The sequence below is a fragment of the Miscanthus floridulus genome, chromosome 8 (genome assembly GCF_019320115.1).
Source record: "Miscanthus floridulus cultivar M001 chromosome 8, ASM1932011v1, whole genome shotgun sequence".
Taxonomy (NCBI): Eukaryota; Viridiplantae; Streptophyta; class Magnoliopsida; order Poales; family Poaceae; genus Miscanthus; species Miscanthus floridulus.
The window spans coordinates 28,887,004-28,907,026 of NC_089587.1; the positions used below are offsets into that span (position 1 = coordinate 28,887,004).

Here is a 20,023-nt window from a genome sequence, read left to right on the forward strand (position 1 = left end):
CTACAATTACAAGTCCAATTCACAAGAATATATACAATCCATCATTAAATATACAAATTTCATACACATTGTTATCAACGTCCTAGAGCTAGCCTTTCAGTCTCACGAAGGTGTTGGTACTGAGGATTTCTACCTAAGTTAGACTCTCGGTTATGGTAGGCGCCTTTGACGTGTACAATCTGGTCCAATATGAAGTTGCAAAGGTAGCCGACGAGCTCTAAGAGTTGGCCATCCTTGTATGGGTCTCGTTTCATTCCTTTCTCTTCTTTCCACTACAAGAGAATAAGTTTCGGTTTAGTATTTCATACCATGTACGAAGTTTTTATACTATGGGTGAAGAGGTTCAAACTTACCCTTAAGGAGTGTCTCCTGTAGGCACCGGTGTTACTCATCATAAAACATATATAGTATCCACAATGTACACTCCCAGGCTTCTGCTTGGGGCACTGTATGTTTTGCATATGAAAATGTTAAGTAATGCTTTTAACAGTCATGTAATGGAGTACTGAAGAAGTAAGTTACACTTACCGCATATAGTGTTTTTATAGCCAGCTTTTCCTTCCTTACTGGATCATGCCTTCCGTGATGTGTAGTGACATAGAACCTAAATGCTCTATTTGAATTATTTTAGCAAATACAACTTGTTAGTATCCAAAAGTGAATGTTACAAGTATGTATACAAACATATAAGCTAATGAGGATTGTCGATATGTATACGTCTTAAGAATCGATATGAAGTCTTTGTATGTCACCGGGTCCATATCTATTGAATCAAAGACCCATGCCATGCTCCTCCCGACATCGACGGCTATATAAATCCAGTGGTTGCTGCATGGATTTAATCATAGAACTAGATAAGCTCTTTTGCATTGAATAAAATATATCGAACAAAGCTTTAAGTATAGAGTTGAACTTACTCGAAGTTGTATGGTAGCCATATAGTAGAGTGCTGTTGGAGAATTTTGAAAGCCAGGGCAATGTATGCCGCAACCTTAAGGGACTCTTCCCTTAGTTTCGTCATACGGATGTGCTCTTTCTCCCGAAGAGTCTTTGCAGCAGCTAGCTCTTTGGCATCTAGTTTTCACTGTTTAGGGTAATTAAAATTTGTTTGGGCTATAGCTTAAGGGTCTATATACCCGGCTTTCACACTTGGCATTTGTTTGACAATGTGCACTTGCATTCTACAAATCACGGCATGGGTTAGTTACAACAAAATTCAAAGATTACATTCATATCATATCAAGAGGACAATGACTTACAGGCACCACGTGTGAATTAGATTCATCTCCATTGCTCCCAGGTGAAAGCATGTCTGCATGTCATTGAAGTCAAAGACAATTTTCTGGCTGGGCTTCCAAATGTGCTAGTGAGGAAGCATGCTTGTATGAGGTCTATGCTCGTTGAGAGAACACGCAAGTACCAATCATGGAACCTTCTCATTCCAAGTGGTAGGCGCTGGATGTCCTGGTTTGGTAGGAAGGACTTGCCTCTTTCATATGTTTTTGGGCAATCCTTTGACCATTTGATGGCATCAACATTTGGATACTGCTTTGCAATTTGGTAGAGTTTGCTAGTGACGGCCTCCTCAGAACCCCATGATTGGACTTTTTTAACTTGGTTCTCAGGCTTGAACTGGTCATGGGAATACCACTTGGACACCGACGAGACGTCTTTCATCAGAACATAAACTGGCCTTATGGTGATTGGATGCTTCTTTTAAAGTTCCCATTCAGGCACGTCCTCATCTTCTTGTGCATCACCTTCTTTAGGAGGCACTCGTTGTTCATGTATCGGCTGTGCTTATTGAGAAGACTGTGGCATCTCATCATGCACTTGCTCGGTACGAGCTGGAGAAGATTGTAGCATCTCATCAGGCACATGCTCGCTAGGAGGCGGGGAAGAATGTGGCATCTTAGGAATGTGGTGGTCATGAGACAGTGAAAATATCTCCCTGACCTCAACAACTCGCTCCAAATTTTAGAGAGGGGGATGCGGCGAAGAAGTAGTCAATATAATGTCCCGTTTGTGCTAGAGGATGAACTGCCCAATAACGTCTCTGAGTAACACCAGCCCCTCGAGAGTTGCGTAGTCTATCCTCCACTGTATGAACTCGGGCTTCACGGTATGCACCTCGACCCTAGTGTAGTCCGGTGGTATCTTATTATTATGGTGTAAGCCACTGGGAGGATGTGCCACACCCATTGTCACCTCCATCACAATGTTTTGCCGGCCATTGAGAAACACTAAGGTGCAACTAGTTGGTTCCCGTATGCGATCGACGGGGGTTGTGGCTGCAGTGGAACCTTGGCTGCTAGGAACATTCAGAGGGCTACCAACTAATGTCTGTTCTCCCGATAGTGTCACTAATATCCATGGCTCCGTAGACAGTCCTTGCTCCTCCAGCGCCTTCGCAACTAGAGCCTTCACTTGGACCTCAAGATTAGTCTCCCAGTCTCTACCATGTTTCTTATACATATGCCTATCCTCTTCGAATCCTTGCTTCTAGGTCTTCCTTTTCCCTAGCCCCTTGATACGGCCTGTGTGCTCCTTGTTTTCCAAGCCAAGGCTAAGCTCGTCCCTGTCTCTGAAAGGATTGAATGAGCCCTTCTCCTTGTCTTCAGCATATTTCATTATCATTGATACTGCCTCTTGGGTCTCCGGCTTATCAAACTTAAGATTACCGCCGAATGATTCTGTACTCGTATATATTCAATTCCTTGAGTGTACCTTCAAATTCATCACATTGATATTCCCAGCAGCTGTGGTCTCTTCGTCCATCTTCCTAAACTGCTCTTCCTTGGCATAGTAGCCACCGGGGCCTAGATGATGGTAGTGTTTGTTTCTCTTCGCCAGCTCGGTGTTACGGGCACTGAGCTCCAATGCCTCTAGTGAAGTCTTCTGAGCCACGAGCTCCTCCCATTGACTAGGAGTTATTTTGCCAAACTCCTTGAAGGGAGTTAACCCCTTTTGGATATACTTTGTGTTGAGCTCTGATCTCCAACGTCGGAATGACTCTCCCATCATTCTGAAAGCATTTTTTTACCAGTTCATGCTTACCCTCAGAAAATCTAAAATTGAGCTTCAGCTACCTATCACATAGTTCATTCTTTTGTTTTCTGATACCTATTTCTAGTTAGGGATTGTTGGGTTCAATTTATCTCTTACTAGGGCCCCGATCGCATTACAGAATCGTCCTCTTAATTCCTTCGGCTCAAGGATCTCCCCTGCTAGCCCGACCTCCATTATCACATAGCATGTCTTATCTGGATACATATTTCCTTTTCTATCCCCTCATTTCCTCTTAGGCTTGGTAGTCATGGTTGTCTCTTGAGGTTATGGAGTAGAGGCATCGTGATTCGTCTCTGTTGCTGTTGCCTCTGCTCTCCTTTCCTCTACTCCGTCTTGTCCAGCGAGATGTCACGGACGTCGACGTCGTCTTTTCTGAGTTTTAGGAGGGACCTGTATATACGATAGGTCAAAGTGTTAGCAGAGGTAACATAGCCAAAGCTTTAGCAAAATTTACAAGCTATGCTTTTTCCCTACCTCCTCGTTTGGGTCAAAATCCTTGTCCAAATTTTTCTCCGTTGGCCTCCTTCTGGCTTCACGTGGGAAAGGATCCTCGGGATTTACATATCCCTCTTTTGAGTCATCATCAACATCATCCTCTTCTTCTTCGCCTTCAGCAGCCTCTCCTGCTCTTCCTTCTGCTCCCCCTTCCTCCTCATCACACTGCTCCTGAGTAAGCATCACTTCTAGATCCTTTTCTAACTCATATCGAACTGCTCCTGAGTAAGCTGGTCCTCTAGTGCTTGCTCCTCATAGGTTGGCTACTCATCATGCTTGGGGCATTGGGCTGCACTGTCTGGTGTCCATGATATTATTTCGCGCTTTATTCTAATAGATGCAAGAAAGTGTGCTTTAGGTACGTGAGAAGGTATAAGAAATCAAAAAGGTCTATAAACCAAAGTAGTCCTATAAAATAACAATATATCAAAAAACGAGTAGTAGCAGTAGTAGAGGCCTCAGAAATATGTCAGTCATCAGTTGATCATGAACTTAGAGCATCAAGGCATCATAACAGAGAAGAGAGGAGAAGGTAATGTAGGGGCGGCTGCTAATGATGCCAAGTTCCTCACAAGTTCTTGATCATCAGCACAAATTCCATATAATGTATGGACTTGGACAATTTCATCATCGGCAAAACAAAGGAGATGAGAGGAGATGGGAGATTTGGCAAAAAAAGCAACAGCTGCTTAACAAACATAGAGAGGAAAAGGTGTAAAGAAAAGCAGCTGCTGCTTCCCAAACATAGAGGATAGGAAAGGTGGCAAAAATAGAGGAGAGGGGAAATTTGGCAAAAAAAAACAGGTGCTGCTTCCCAAAAAAAGCAACAGCTGCCATACTGACTTTGCTCGATCACACATGAGCATCATATGCTTAATATCTTTTGCCCCAATCCATCGAGAGCCTCTATTCGAACGTCGTTGTTTTGGTTCACATATTTACTATCCTTTGCCTTGGTATAGTACGTATACCCATTGATGTCATAAGCATTCCAAGATGTCACCTGTCTCGATGGCTCCTCCGCCAACCTACTGATGGTAATAGAGTCTATGGTTTCTCCAGGTGGTATGTTTTGGTCCTTCAACCATGTAGTTACTCGTTGCTTATGTTGTTTCATGACCCAATCATCCAAACAACCATTTCTCTCCGCCATAATGATAGCCAAGTGTTCATCAATGTACGGTTGCATTAGTTGTGTACTCTGTAAGACACTGTAATGCGCCTGACACACATCTTTGTAATCATGGTCGATGAACACTTTTCTACCATCGGTGCCCTTCCCAACCAACCTACCCTTGTGATGAGAATCGGGTTTACCAATCCCTTTTTGTACATTTAGGTACTCTTGACAGCACTCAACGACTTTTTTAGTACTATAACCCTCTATCATGGAGCCCTCTGGGTATGCTCGATTATGCACGTATCGACTTAGAACCGACATGAACCGCTCGTAGGACCACATTTCATGCAAGTAGCAAAGGCCCAGCGCCTGTATCTGATGAACCATGTGAATCATGAGATGTGGCATTATATCAAAAAAGCAGGAGGTAAACACATCTCTAGTTGGTTTTGTGTCTCCACCATAAATTCATGTAGGTCACTCAGCTCTTGCTTGCCAATCGTCTTCTATGAGATCTTCGAAAAGAAGTAGCACATGCGGATGATGGCCATTTTCAAGAACTCTGGCTTTATAGCCCTGATTGCAATAGATAGAAACACTGTCAGCATCACATGACATCATGAGCCTTGCAGTGTGTTATTGACAAGTCCTTCATCAGCACTAGCTTCTTCACATTTGCCGAAAACCCAGTCGGGACTTTGACCCCCCTCAGGAAAGTGCATATAGCTCTCTTCTCGTCTGGTGTTAGGTTGAAGCACGCCGCGGGCAAAGTGTATTTTAGCCTCAGATACTGGGTGAAGCTGTGGCATCACATTTAGCTACACCATGTCTTTTCGTGCTTTCAGACCATCCTTTGACTTGCCTGTGTCCATCAAGGTAGCAATGAGACTCTCAAAGACATTCTTTTGCACATGCATAGCATCAATGGCATGGGGGACCTCTAAGTATGGCCAATAAGGCAGATACTGAAAGAAGATCGATTGTTTCTTGAACGGTATGCCTTCGACAGGAGGTGTGCTTCTATCTCTGTTTGTCCCATCCGGATTCTTCTTTCCATAGACAACACGTATGTTTTTCACCATTCTGTACACGTGTTCTCCATTATGATGTCTCTCCGAAGGGGGTTCAATCTCTGGGGTGTTGTCATAAAATCTAAAGAACAATTTGCTGCGGTACTTGTGACTTGTCTTTAAAAAGCATTGGTTCCTTAGGTAAACTATCTTCTTGGATGCATCCAGGTACACCCATGTAGTACCATCCAAGCAAACCAAGCATCCCGTCTTCCCTTTGATCTGTCCAGACAAAGCAAATAGTATGGGGTAATCATTGGTAGTAACAAATATTATTGCTCTACATATGAAGTCCTCCTTTTGGAACGCATCGTACATCGGCTCCCCATGCCTCCATAGCCTCTCCATTTCTTGCATTAAAGGCTCGAGGAACACGTCTATATCAATGCCTGGTTGTTTAGGGCTAGAAATAAGAATAGTGAGGAGAAGGTACTTTCTCTTCTGACACAACCACGTTGGGATGTTGTACATGGTCAAGATCACTGGCCAAGTGTTGCGATCGCTCATCCTCTCATTGAAGGGATTCATTTCATCGGTGCTCAAGCCAAACCGTACATTCCTTGGGTCATCGCTGAATTCTTTGTGCTTCTCATCGAACCTTTACCACTGACTACAATCAGCCAGGTGTGCAATCTTATCATCATCCACCTTACGCTCATCATCCCACCATGTCATGAGTGCGGCTTTTTTAGGGTTTAGGAAGATACGTCTCAAGCGGTCGGTCACTGGCAGGTACCACATTACCAAGGCAGGAATTCTTCTATGCTTTGCATCGTTGCCTAATGGAGTGTCATCTAGGGGTTGAGATTCTTGTACCACCTTTTTTGTACCCTTCTTATTCCTCTTTTTTCCCATGGGGGTTTCGTCCCCACCGTAAAGGTCATTGTTCTTGTACTGGCTGGCCCCACATCGAGGACATTTATCCAGTGACTTGAATATTTCACCACGAAAAAGTATACAGTGGTTGGGGCATGCATGGATTTTTTTCAACCCCCATTGTCAATGGACTTATGACCTTCTTCACTTGGTATGTGTTGGTGGGAACTGAGTTTGGTTGTGGCAGCACCGATGACAGGAGATGCAATAGATCATTGAAACTACAGTCTGACTAGCCGTACTTAGCCTTCAGGATGAGTAGCTCAAGCACAAAACATAGCAATGTCCAGTGTGTTGGACAGCCCTTTTCAACACCATACATAGTCTCCTTCGATACTTTTGTCACCCTTTCCATATTTTCTAGACCTTTTAGGCTATTTAGTAAAATCTCTTGTCCAATGGCTCGAATCATGTCCTCCAAATCATCTTCATCCTCGACATGTGCTCCACCATCATTATTGGCATCACGTTCGTCGTTACCATCCCAACCACCAGCATCACCACCTTGTTCATTGCCAAACTCGAAATCCATTCGTGTATCAAACTCTGCTGAATATTGGGATAGGGATTCTAGGGTTTCGTCGTCGTATTCATCCTCATCCTCGTCGTTAACAATAACCGTTTCACCATGATGAATCCAAACTGTGTAGTCCTCAACAAATCCTCGCATAATCAAATGTGATCTGATGATAGTCACATCTGTCCATGCCATACGGTTCTTGCAATCTTTACAGAGACAAATAATTGTATCCTTATTCTCTGTCAATGTCGTTGCATGCTTCTTTGCGGTTTTAATAAATTTATCCACCTCTTCACGGAAACCTGCCTTGAACCTTAATGAACCATACATCCAAGAGTTCCCGTACTCCATCTTTTACAACAACAACAAAACAAACATTAAAGGACTACTTATTTAGATATATATAAAAATGAATCAAATTAATAATTACTTGAGAATAATTGTATATACTTCAGATATATATGAATATAAATCAATTATAATTATATGAAGCATACAAACATACCATGGTAGAGGAAAATTAATTAATGGCCTATTTATCCAAAAATAATTAAAATACATATTTGTTGATTATAATAAACAATTTCAAAGATAATAATTAGCAACAATTAATATTTTACCCAATATCTTTCATGCAAACCCTAGTTCAATTTTATCAAACATAAATTTATAAAAACAAAATTAATAACAAAACCAAACCCTAGATCTAGATTTACATGCACATGAAACATCCATAAAACTAACTAATTGTTCACTAAAATCAAGAAACATGGACTAAATAAGGGTATGATCTAGTTCCCCTTCCTAATTTACCTTAGTACATTCAAAACTTGGGTCTAATTTGCTTCATAAGTAGCTTAAGCACCATAGAAGAGAGAGAAAAGCAAAACTCTAATTACTCACTAACCAACCATTAAAACTTCAAAAAAATTGTGGAATAGCATTTTCTTACCGTCTATAACCTTTCCACCAAAGGATTTGAGACTAAAACCCTCCCTCTTAGTAGAGCAATTTTTGGGAGGTGCCCAAGGCCTCCCCACCTTTCTTTCACGGGTTGGAGTGAGTGACCCGAGGAGGAAGAAGGTGCTGCAGTTTATTTTATATGTGGGTCATTTGTAGGGGCGCCTGGTGATTGAGTCGCCCCTACAAATCGAATATATTTATACTCGGGCATTTATAGGGGTGGCCTAATCACCAGCCGCCCCTACAAGTAAGGGTCATTTGTAGGGGTGGCTGGTGATTGAGCCGTCCCTACAAATCATAGGATTTTATACTCGGGCATTTGTAGGGGCGGCTCAATCACCAGCCGCTCCTATAAATATCAATACTAGAGGCGACTGGTGAGTGAGCCGCCCCTACAAATCCGACCCATTTGTAGGGGCGGCTTGTATGACCAGTCGCCCCTGTTGTTCTATTTATAGGGCGGCTGATCTCTGGGCTCCCGAGCACGCCACTGTAGGGGCGGCTCCATCGCCAGCCGCCCCTACAAAAAAAACTGTCCCGTTGCTACAAACTATTTTTTTTATGTAGTGTCAAATTGCGTTTACCATAGGTAAGTCGTTTGAAACCACGAACATATATATAATCCACAGAGTTTATTCCATTTTTAAGATAAAGACGACAGAGTTTATATTCCTGAAGTGATGAAATGGTTCTTCATCAAATTAATAACAACATTCATTGCATAGCTGGTGGCTAGCGATTTGCAACCACGTTGACACTTAGTTTTGCAGCTTTAACCAGAGGCAGCTAGCTGCTTGCTGCCTCCATATGTGCTCCATACCTAGCAGCCGCATCAGCTTGCTTTTGCTGTCCTCAAGCACGTACGTTGAAGGCCCATGCATCATCTCCTCTGCACAGCAATGGTTGCAGTTTGCGTACGATCCGCTCACCCTTTTGGCCTTTTCCCACCGAAGCGGCGCTGCGAGCAAGGCTCACACCACATTTCACACTTAACAGCGCATGCAGTCCTTGCCGTCTTAGGTGCCTTTTCCCCTGCGGATCCAAGCAACCTCCTCTTCCGTTTTGCTGCAACACTGCAGCGTTCACAGTTGCGAAATAATTTTCACGACGGTCAAAAACGGTTTATATGGGTGATTTCCTGCGGACTTACTAGCGCTCGGACGCTCGCAACTGTAGCAATTTTCCGCACCGTTTCACATGTCCACGCGGGGCTCACGCCGCCCGAACGTCACCAACATCGAAAAAGAGGGCGGCGGATGTCCGGCTGGCGCTGGAAGGAGGAGGAAACACCGAGACGAGGCAACAGAAAGCAAGAAGGGAGATGCAACATCCGATCTATTTTTGAAACATCCAGATGCAACACTTACAACATACGTCTGAAGACAGATGAAACACTTCAAATAAACATCTAAAACACTTGTGGAAAACGCCTGAAAACACTTGAAAACCATTGCAAACATATGCGACATTCAGATAAAACACTTGCAAACATGCCATAAAAACACCTGAAACACTTGAAACATATGCTTGCAACATGCATGTACATGCAGCATCTAGATCTACTTTTACAACATCTAGATAAAAACTTATAACTTAGAGCATCTCCAAGAGACTCTCCATTTTCTTTCTAAATGTTAAAAATAGATATTTTGGTGAAAAACTATCCTCCAGCAGCCTCTCTAACACTACACCACAACACTTGAACAGCCTGCTAAAGATAATAATTACCGTTGAACGGTCGGTTGCTAAATGTTTTCCTTGGACCGTCAGTCACTAATATCGAATACTTCGATGAATGATCCGTTGCTATAAGTATTTTGCTTTTGCGTTGGATGATCAGTCACTATTTTCCAATAGCTGAGACGGATCGTCGCTCCCTAAATACAAGTATCCTTTGCGCGATGTTTTCGGGCTGGTCCCGCGAAATTTTTTGGCCCAAAACGCGCCTCCCGGCTCCCGTTGCGCCCCTCCCCACACCGCCTCTCTGCTCCCGCGCTGCGCCCCTCCGCACGCCGCTGCACACGCCGGCCGACCACCCCCGCTGGCTGGCCGGCCGCCCCCGCCCCTGCCGGCCAACAGCCCATGCCCGAACGTCCGCCCGGCTGCTGGGCGAAGGTCCCGCGAGCACCCTCCTCTACATCACCTACTTGCTCCCACTGGGCGCCCCACGCTGGCAAGGTCCCTCCGTAGCTCGTCACCCCAAATCTTCTGAAGGTAAATACTTTATCTGAAACAGATGCAAATATAGGCAACGGGTGGCACCTAGCATTCGGTTTGTAGGATCTATTTTTGGGTTCTTGAGTTCGTCCATTTTTTTGGGGGCGGGGAATTGTTTTCAGCCTCAAACTTGCTCGTTGTATTGGTTGTTTCACCTGAATTTACTTGCCACATTAATTTTGTACAGGCACCGCCGTTTCAATCAGACTCTAGATTAGTTTTTCTCTTGTCAAAATCATATTATAAGGTCAAGAGAGTAGAAAGCTAAGGATCCCTGGTACAACCTGAGAGCTTAATTAATTTTTTATATTATTATTCTTACCATTTGGTTCAAGTTCAAGTTGCTGTACTCCATTATGTTAGTAATTATGAATCAAGGCATGCAGATGTAATTTTGGCAGTGTTCTCAGCCGCCAACAACTCTTTGATGGTTGTTGATTCTGACTGCTTTTATCGGATCAACAAATGCATGAGCTAGGGAATTTCTATTTGTTATATATACATTTGATCTATCGCTCGCAACTCCGCTAGGGGTGTAATAGTCCACTCACGAAGTCAGAGGCATATATATGTGTCGCATGTGATAGGCTAATAATGAAAAAGGATATATCTGCATATGTGAAACACTGAATAATGTTGTATATATGTTCTTGTTTGGTTTGCCTTGTATGTTTGTAACGTGTCAGCTTCCTGTGATGGTTACTCGATCGATATCTTGAATTGAATGTTATTGCTTTATTATTTATATATATTCGTCATCCGATCCGTGGGTCTAATTTGAACAAGGAGATAGTGTATCTTAACAACCTTGTATTCCTACCTTCATAGTTGTTGGGTTCGATGTACGTGTGAGTCATGCTGATGCTAGAAGCCATCCTAATTTCTGGGTTAGGAGCACCTAGCAGGATCTATTTTTGTTTTACATTACAAGTTATTGGTCAATAGGTCTTTGGGGGAAAAAATTTCAGCCTCAATAGATCACGTATGGGTCCAATAGGCAGTGTCTGCTGCTTCAAGTGTGATAGGCTTTAGCTAAGTTAGCTGATAGGTTGTGGAATCTATAGCTAGCAGTGTCACGGGCAAGCAGGGGATTTAAGTTAGCATGGCTTTAAGTTTGGCTTGTCTTGTAATGATTTTTAATGGCATAGGATATATTAGCTCAAGTATTAGCTTCTATTTGACATGGACAACAGGAAAATACATGTGGATCTCATGTAAAAATATATGCCATTGCAGATTACCCACCTGTAGACCTTATTCGAATCATCCCGTACGAGCAAACGTCATTAAGCGAAACATCCAACAGGTAAGCATCAAGCTAATCGTTTATTTCTGCCCTCCACTTTGATTCATGGTGTAAATTGTTTCATTTTCACTAGCCACCTGTTCTTAGGGTAAAGGAGGTGCCTACAAGTATTTGAAGTTTTCTAGACATCTAAAACAATCATAGCAGTTGTCGTTCATAACTAAGAAGTTATTGGTCGAAGGAACTTGTGAAAGGTAAGATTTATTTAACCAGTTCGTATTCATGAATGCTTCATTACCTTGTTCCAAGATTCTGATGTGCCTTGTGGTTATTCCATGGTGTGATGTTGTAGTGTAAAAATATATATAAAGAAAGCCTCTTGATCTGCCCACAAAGGTCTATGGATAAAACATGGATTGAGAATGAGCCTAGGTACACACATCAACTATTTCTTAACTGCTCAGACTTAATGTAGTTAACATGGAATTTAACATAATGAATCCATGTAGGCACACCAAGGCATATATACAAGGTGTGAATGGTTTCATAGTTTATGCATTTAAAATTCAACAATAGGAAACAAGATATTATGCCCTTTGCAGAAAGTGTGCTAACTCATTTTGGAGAGAGGCGTGTGATGTACGTGAACACTTGATATGTGATGGGTTTGTAAGGGGATACACAACATGGAGCTTCCATGGAGAAGCTAGTTCATCCAATATGAATCCTAGGAATAGTGATGGTGTTGTCCTTATTGAAGAGGCTAAAGATGATGAAATGTCTGAATTGCTTAGGGACCTAGCTGGTGGTTTAGATGATGGAGGGAATTTTGAAGATAACAGTTCTGATCTGCAGCCTAGTGATGACCTACGAGCCCTCCAAAAGTAGGTAGAAGCCAATAGCCAAGAGCTGTACCCTACTTGCAAGAAATATAAGAAACTGCGTTTCTTGATTAGATTGCTTCACATCAAGCTTCTTGGAGGATGGACTGATAGAAGTTTTGACCTACTACTAGACCTTCTTAATGATGCATTACCAGAGGGTTCAGCACTACCGAGAAACTTCCATGAATCTAAAAATTGATTAAATTCATAGGTCTTGGGTACATTAGTATCCATGCTTGTGAAAACGGTTGCATTCTCTACTGGAAGGACCATAAGGATTCTAATTCATGTCCAAAGTGTGAGGTTTCATGGTGGAAATCAATTAGGAACAATCTAGATGGGAAGCATGTTTATAGGGTTCCTAAGAAGGTTCTTTGCTACTTTCCAATAAAGAAGAGTCTCCAAAGGTTGTTTCTATCATCGAAAACAGCGGCTCTTACAAGGTGGCATGATGAGGAGCAAACAAGAGATGATTTTCTTAGGCATCCTGCAGATTCTCCTCTTTGGAAAGACTTTGATGATAAACATCTAGAGTTTGCTAAGGATGGCCGCAATATCCGTATGGCATTTGCCACGGATGGATTTAATCCATATAGGAGCCAGAATGTTAGTTATAGCATTTGACCCGATATATATATACCATACAATCTTCCACCTTCAATGTGCATGAAGCAATCAAACTTCATCCTTTCTTTTTTATTCCTGGGAAGCATGCTCCTGGTCATAATATGGATGTTTATTTTCAACCACTTATTGAGGATTTGTTAGATATGTTTGTTAATGGAGTTAGAACTTATGACCCTTCAAAGGGAGAGCATTTCCGGTTGCGTGCTGCAATACTGTGGACTATTACATATTTCCTAGGTCTAGGATATGTGTCTGGTTGTGTTACATCTGGTGAAGCAGTATGTCCTGATTGCCACTCTTATATATGTTCATTTAGACTTGGTAATGGCACCAAGACTTGCTATATGGGTCATCGTAGGTTCTTGCATGAAGAGCACCCATTTAGGTTTGATTATCAGAAATTTGGTTCAACCGAGCTTAGACAGGCACCGACTCCACTTTCTGGAGAGAAAATTTTAGAGTGTACTAAAGATCTTGTTACAATTTTGATTCCTTTTGGACTACAACCTGCTGAGGGTGCTATCTTTTTTATCATTATGTTAGATCATTTTTGGATGATGGCTTTTGGTCAACAGGCAAACAATATTTGTTTGTTGTACAACCTCATGACAATTGCTAGTTTTTGTATTTAGCTACATATACTTGTATGTTGGCTTGATTGATGTTAACAAGCTATCTAGTGACATGATTATATATGTACTCATTTGATATAAATGAATGAGAGTATGATTATTGTGCCCATTTGTGTATGTCATTCAAAATCTATATAGTATAATTTCAATATTGTATTGGTTCGGAATGTTTGGTCCAATTTACACAGTTCCAAATACAGTTGGTTTAATTTTTTTTACCTATTTAATTGAGGTCGATGGACTGTCAGTTGCTAAAAGTTCTTATTGCGATGAACTATCGGTTGCTAAAAGGTCTAACATGTTGTCGGTCGCTAAAAGTTGGACCATCGAACGGTCCATTACTAAAGATGATGTTCGTCGCTGTATACATACAACGACGGCTTCATTAGCAACTGCAGGGGTCCGTCGCTATAACCTTTAGCAACGGACTGTCCATCGTTGTACACCCCTTTCAGCAACTTCAAGTCAGTCGTTGTTTAAAGGTTGTGGTGTAATATAAATGGTTATCCAAATATAGCCATCTTCTATTCTCGATTTTTCGCTAGCCAAAAATAAAAGACGAGAATGACTCTATAGACTGCGCACGAGATATAGAAAAACTATTGAAGAGTGAAATGATATAGAAAGCGATTTTATGCAAATGACTCTTCAAATGATGATTTAGAGAGTGAGATTTAAAAAGTCTCTTGGAGATGCTCTTACATCTAGAACAGATGAAATATTTGGAACATACACTTAAAACATATACGTATAGCCATTACAACATATGCAATATCCTTATCTATTTTTGCAATATCAATATACAACACTGGCTGTGGCAGCGGCAGTGGGTCCTGCACTGGCCGCCGCCCGGCTCACCTCTCCACCGGAGCCCCCGCCAGGCCGCCGCCACACGCTGCCTGCCGCCCCGCCGCCCGCCGCCGCTCTCTTTATGCCGTCTGTGGACAAGCTCCTCCCGTGTACCTGGTTCATTCGTTCAGGTCTATATTATTGTAATTTCTTAGCGTAACATTTCGTGAAACAAAAATTCTCAATGCAACACCTCAATCTCGTGCTTGTGGTAATTTATTTATCCCTGTGATTCGTAATTTATCCCCGTGACACATCATCTCGTGCTTCTTGAGATGCATTACGGAAGTTTGTATATTTTTTCAGGTGCGTCGGCTTGATTTGGGATTTCTAATTATTTGCCATCGATATTGCTGGTCAACTCTCCGATTGCCAGTTTCATCGTGCCAAATATAGAATTGTCCCGAAAAATAGTAACTTAGCTATAATTTTGTTATTTTCGCTGACATGATCAGCGAAACTTGACGCCTCCATCTTACTTTGTCCGTCCAGCCCGAACAACACAGGCAGCTTCCCGTTACCCAGGCGCTGCTAGTGGGGCCAGCTGTCAGTACCTTCTTCCCTCCTCGACTCCACCTTCTATCTATGGAGCGGCACGGGACGGGGCGGAGCCGCGAGCTCAGCACCCACGCTGGAGCGCGCATCGTGCTGGAGGTCTAGAAACGCGCAGAGCAGGGCGGTGATGCCGACGGGAAGGCCTCGAAGATGGCTCTGACCCGGACATTCGCGCGCGGAGTCGCTGACGAGACTGAGGAAGATGGAGGCGTACTCGCCATTGAGCTCGTGTGAGTCGCCACTCAAGTAGCAGACGAGCCTCCACAGGTGACCCCTGGCGGAGACGACCACGGAGCTGATGAACTGCTCGGGTGGCGCTCGTATAGTAGTACTTGTCGTCGTTGCGGCCACTGCTGCCCGCGCGGCTGCCGGTGCGGCGGAGCTCGCCAGGCCACGCTCATGCCGCACCAGGTGCGCACATGCCACCGTCCTGCCCCGCTGCCTGCCTTATGAGGACGCCGAGCTCTCCCTCCCTCGCGCCCTGCTCCACTCGACTCTCTCCTTCGCTTCTCGCTCTCTCTGCCAAAAGCGCTGCCGCCCGCCATTGCCGGTCGACGAGCTCGTCGACGCCACAGCCGTCCCCGCAGCCACGCCCCATCCCGAGCCGAGCCGAGCACTCCACAGCGACCGCCGCGCCTCCCTCCTTCCCTTGCGCACGCTGGCTGAGCCTGCCAAAGCTGAAGCACCAGAATCCGCCGCCATCGTCGCCGAGCTCGCGAACGACGGCCCCGCGAGGTAAAAGCCGGTGAGCTCCCTGCTCCGCATTCCCCTGTCCCAACCCAGCCCTCAGTTACCTCCACCGTGCTCCAACTCCTGCGGCGCTCCTCTCTTCCAGACGCCCCGCCGCCTCGGCCGCCGCTGCTACGTCGTTGCCGCGCGCCTCTACTCGTCTGCTCCAGCGCGTGATAGGCGAGCCTCGAGCCACTTTTCGCCGAGCCACGGCCAGCCCAGGGGCCGAGTAGGCTCATCGAGTCCTCCAGGCCCGCCCTTGCCGCCAGTGTGGTCTTCCCGGCGGGGAATCAAGCCGCGGCCATGCCGATGCGCGCAGAGCTCGCCAGCCACGAGCAGCACCGGTGCCCCTGCTCTGCTCTCGTTGGGAAGGAAGGGAGGAAGAAGGTAGTGACCGCACTGAAGTGTCGCCACGTCAGCGAAAACACAAAAAACGTAGGTCGTTTACTGTTTTCTAGGACAATTTTATATTTGGCAGTGACAATCGGAGTGTTGAAAAAAATGGAAATCCCGATTGATTTGGCGTCCAGCAATCCGTCTCTTTCCACGTCACACGTCAGATTGATGTCGATCGAGGCGGAAAACAAATCCGTCTCTTCCCACCAAGGCACCAAGCCACCAACCGCCGCCATCCAGTGATGGCCGCCGCGCCCGACGAGCGAAATCAGGAGAGGCCGCCGAGGCCGGCGAGCGTAGCGGCGGACTTCGCCATGGGCGGCGCGGCCGCCATGGTGGCCAAGACGGGGGCCGCGCCGGTCGAGCGCGTCAAGCTGCTGCTCCAGAACCAGGCCGAGATGCTGCGCCGGGGCACCCTCACGCGCCCCTACAAGGGCATCGCCGACGCCTTCGCCCGCGTCCTCCGCGAGGAGGGCCCCGCCGCTCTGTGGCGCGGCAACCAGGCCAACGTCATCCGCTACTTCCCCACCCAGGTCCGTCTCCGTTTTTTTTTTCTCCTTTTCCTTAGTATACGATTGCTTGATGCGCCTCCATTGCATATGTGCATTGCCTTCTCTTACTGTCAAGCTGCTTATGAATTTGACACCGACTCTATCGAATGCCCTACTCACAAAATTAATTAGCAATCAATGCTATGCATGGATTATCCGATCCTGAGTGCAGAAATTACAGAGCCAGAAATCCAGAATTCTTTTTTCTTCTTCTTCGGGGACTCACAGTTCCTGAACCCACATGATTGTTACGGCCTCCAGTGTTCACAATTCCTTTCCATCACAGAAAAGAGAAAAACAAACAATTCTAAATGTGTTGTCTCGCCAGTATCCTCCATCCTTTCGTCGAAAAGAAAGCTGTGTGCATTTTGCTAAAACAGTTTTGGAAAGAGAAATGGCTTGGTAATATGACCACTTATGTGAACAAGGAGTGCTTCCTCTATATATACAATTCAGTGATTCACATCTGCACTGCACTTTGAGGTAGTGAATCTTCATAAATGAAAATACACTAGGCCTGTTTAAGGAGAGTGTGGGGTGCGTGTTTGTAAGGGCTCTTTCCCTTTATTTTCTTTCTCAATTCTTAATATAATGATACACAGCTCTTGTGCGTGTTCAGAAAAAAAGTAGGTCAAATTTTAAGTCATACTTAGTTTTAGTGATGACATAAAAAAACAACCAGAGTCAGCATTTGCATCTGTATGTTTTTATGCATTTTACTACAAAGGCTTATAATTTCTGTGAAAAGAGCAATCCTCCAACCTTATGCAGGTCACGCGGTTGAACTATATGGCAGCTATCTTTACAGCCAATTATTCGAGCTATGTTATCGAACAGTTAAATGAGCATGTGCTGCTGTTTCCTGTAGTTTGTCTAACTGTGCTTAATGTTACATTATCTATGTGTGTGGCACCGCACCCTGGAGGCGGTGGTGATAAGGTTCTTTGTGTCCTATGGGTGGCCATTCATATTTATGCTTTGTCAATAATTTTGAACTTGTCACTTATATGTGTTTTGCACGTAGAGTTGAGTGTGAGGTAGCGCAAGCTAAACTCTGTATTGTGTGAACTGAGGCTTCTTCTTTAAAGATGCTGAGGCCGGAAAATGAATCAGTTTTTTCCCTTCATGACGAAAAATCAACCTAAATGAAACTTCCATTGTGCAGGCTTTTAACTTTGCATTTAGGGGCTACTTCAAAAGCTTCTTTGGCTATGACAGGGAGAAAGACGGAAAGTGGAAGTGGTTAGCAGGAAATGTAGCCTCTGGCAGTGCTGCAGGAGCTACAACATCATTGCTGCTATACCATCTAGATTATGCAAGAACAAGGCTAGCTACTGATGCAATTGAATCACGGGGAACCAAACGCCAGTTCAGGGGGTTGCTGGATGTTTACAAGAAGACACTTACAACCGATGGCATGTCTGGACTATATCGAGGTTTCAGTGTGTCTATTATGGGAATCACCTTGTACCGGGGTCTATATTTTGGTATCTATGATAGCATGAAGCCTCTAGTTCTAGTAGGCCCATTGGAGGTACTGACAGTCTCGTGAAGTAGCATGACTATCACAGGAATTTCCTGCTAAGTTCTGTATGGCACCCTTAACTTTTGTTTTTGTTGCTATTCAGGGGAATTTCTTTGCCAGTTTTGCCTTGGGCTGGGCAATTACTACATTCTCTGGGGCCTGTGCCTATCCATTCGACACGGTCCGTCGTAGAATGATGTTGACCTCAGGACAACCATTTAAATACAAGAACGGTTTCCATGCAGTAAAACTGATAGTTTCACCCGAAGGGTTCTTCACATTATTCAGAGGTGTTGGTGCAAATATTCTCTCAGGGATGGCAGGAGCTGGAGTTCTTTCTGGGTACGATCAACTCCAACAGTTGGTGAGCCGGCATGGTCACAATTTTGAGTGCAAAATGAAAGGGGCAGTGAAATGATGTGCATATGGTTATGAATGTATTCAGATCCTTGGTTGAAGTCCAGATCATTCAAATGGGATGCACAAGCAAGAATCCCTGAGCCTGATGAAGTTCACAAAAATTATTGGGGAAAGAAAAAGGAATTTTTTTCCTGGAGATTTTTCTCACAAGGAAGGAGATGGAGTCATTGCAACAAAAGATAACTCTTGTAAACAGAGAGTGCTGAAACTATATTTAATGTGTAGATCTAATCCTTCAAGTATGAATACATGTACATGTTGGTGTTTCTTCGATCATTTGGGGCAATAGTATCCTATCAATGTGAAATGTAAATCCAAATCCTTCAGTAGGTCATGACCAAACTGTTTTTCTAAGGAAAAAGAGATGGATCTCTTGACTCTTGAGGAAGGTTCTTCAGTTCCAGATTTGGATTTCCGCTAACATCATATGAGCATGTCATGTGCAAATGCACATGACATTTTTGCAGGGGCATCCGACCTTTTTCGAAGAGACAGGATTCAAGTGGATTTCGCATCCATTAATCTGTCAGTCACTCAAAAGAGGAGTAAAGGAGCCTTTAATCCCCATCTGTCTCCGATTCTGATCATCGCCGCTCACTGGAGAGCTGAATAATTGCCACCGCGCTGGCAGCACTGAACAACTGAAAGGAGGGGAGGCTGATGAGCCTTGTGAGCTCACTGTCAAATCTGGTGATGGACTTCTCCATGGGAGGTGCGGTGACCATGGTGGCCAAGATGGGGGCCGTGCCAGCAGAATGTGTCAAGCTGCTGCTCCTGAAGACCAGAACTAGGATGAGATATTGTGTCTGGTGGCCCTCACGTACTCATACAATGGCATCACGACACATTCACCCACATCCTCCGCAAGGAGGGTGCACCTTCAACCAGGCCAGCATCATCCGCTACTTCCCACCCAGGTACGGTCTCCTTTTCTTTTCCCTGTGTAGAGTCATTGCTTGGTTTGCCTTGATGCGTTGTCTTCTCTTCCTGCCAACCTCCTTATGAATTTGATGCCAAGTGTTAATCGAATGCTCTGCTCATAAAATTAACTAGCAATCGATAATATGCATAGATATTGCAGCACCAGAGGAGAACTTCTACTTCCTGCACCCACATGCTTGTTATGGCCCGATTTCTCACAATTCCATTATATCACAGAAAAGAAAAACAATGTCACAACTCTTGAAGTATTGTCTGGCTGGTTCCTCCATCCTCTCATTTCCATGAATGTTATGTGCATCCTGAAAGCAAAATTCTTAAAACTAATACTTGGAATTTG

General features: G+C 44.2%; 1 protein-coding gene across 1 annotated transcript; it reads left to right on the top strand.

The window, feature by feature from the left end:
• Positions 1-16,365: 16,365 nt before the first annotated feature.
• LOC136476063 (ADP,ATP carrier protein ER-ANT1-like) lies at positions 16,366-19,125 on the top strand. Its single transcript, XM_066473743.1, has 3 exons — positions 16,366-16,781; positions 17,965-18,333; positions 18,428-19,125. The coding sequence occupies exons 1-3, from the start codon at positions 16,491-16,493 to the stop codon at positions 18,740-18,742; spliced, it is 975 nt and encodes a 324-aa protein (XP_066329840.1). The 5' UTR covers positions 16,366-16,490; the 3' UTR covers positions 18,743-19,125.
• The last annotated feature ends 898 nt before the right edge of the window (positions 19,126-20,023 follow it).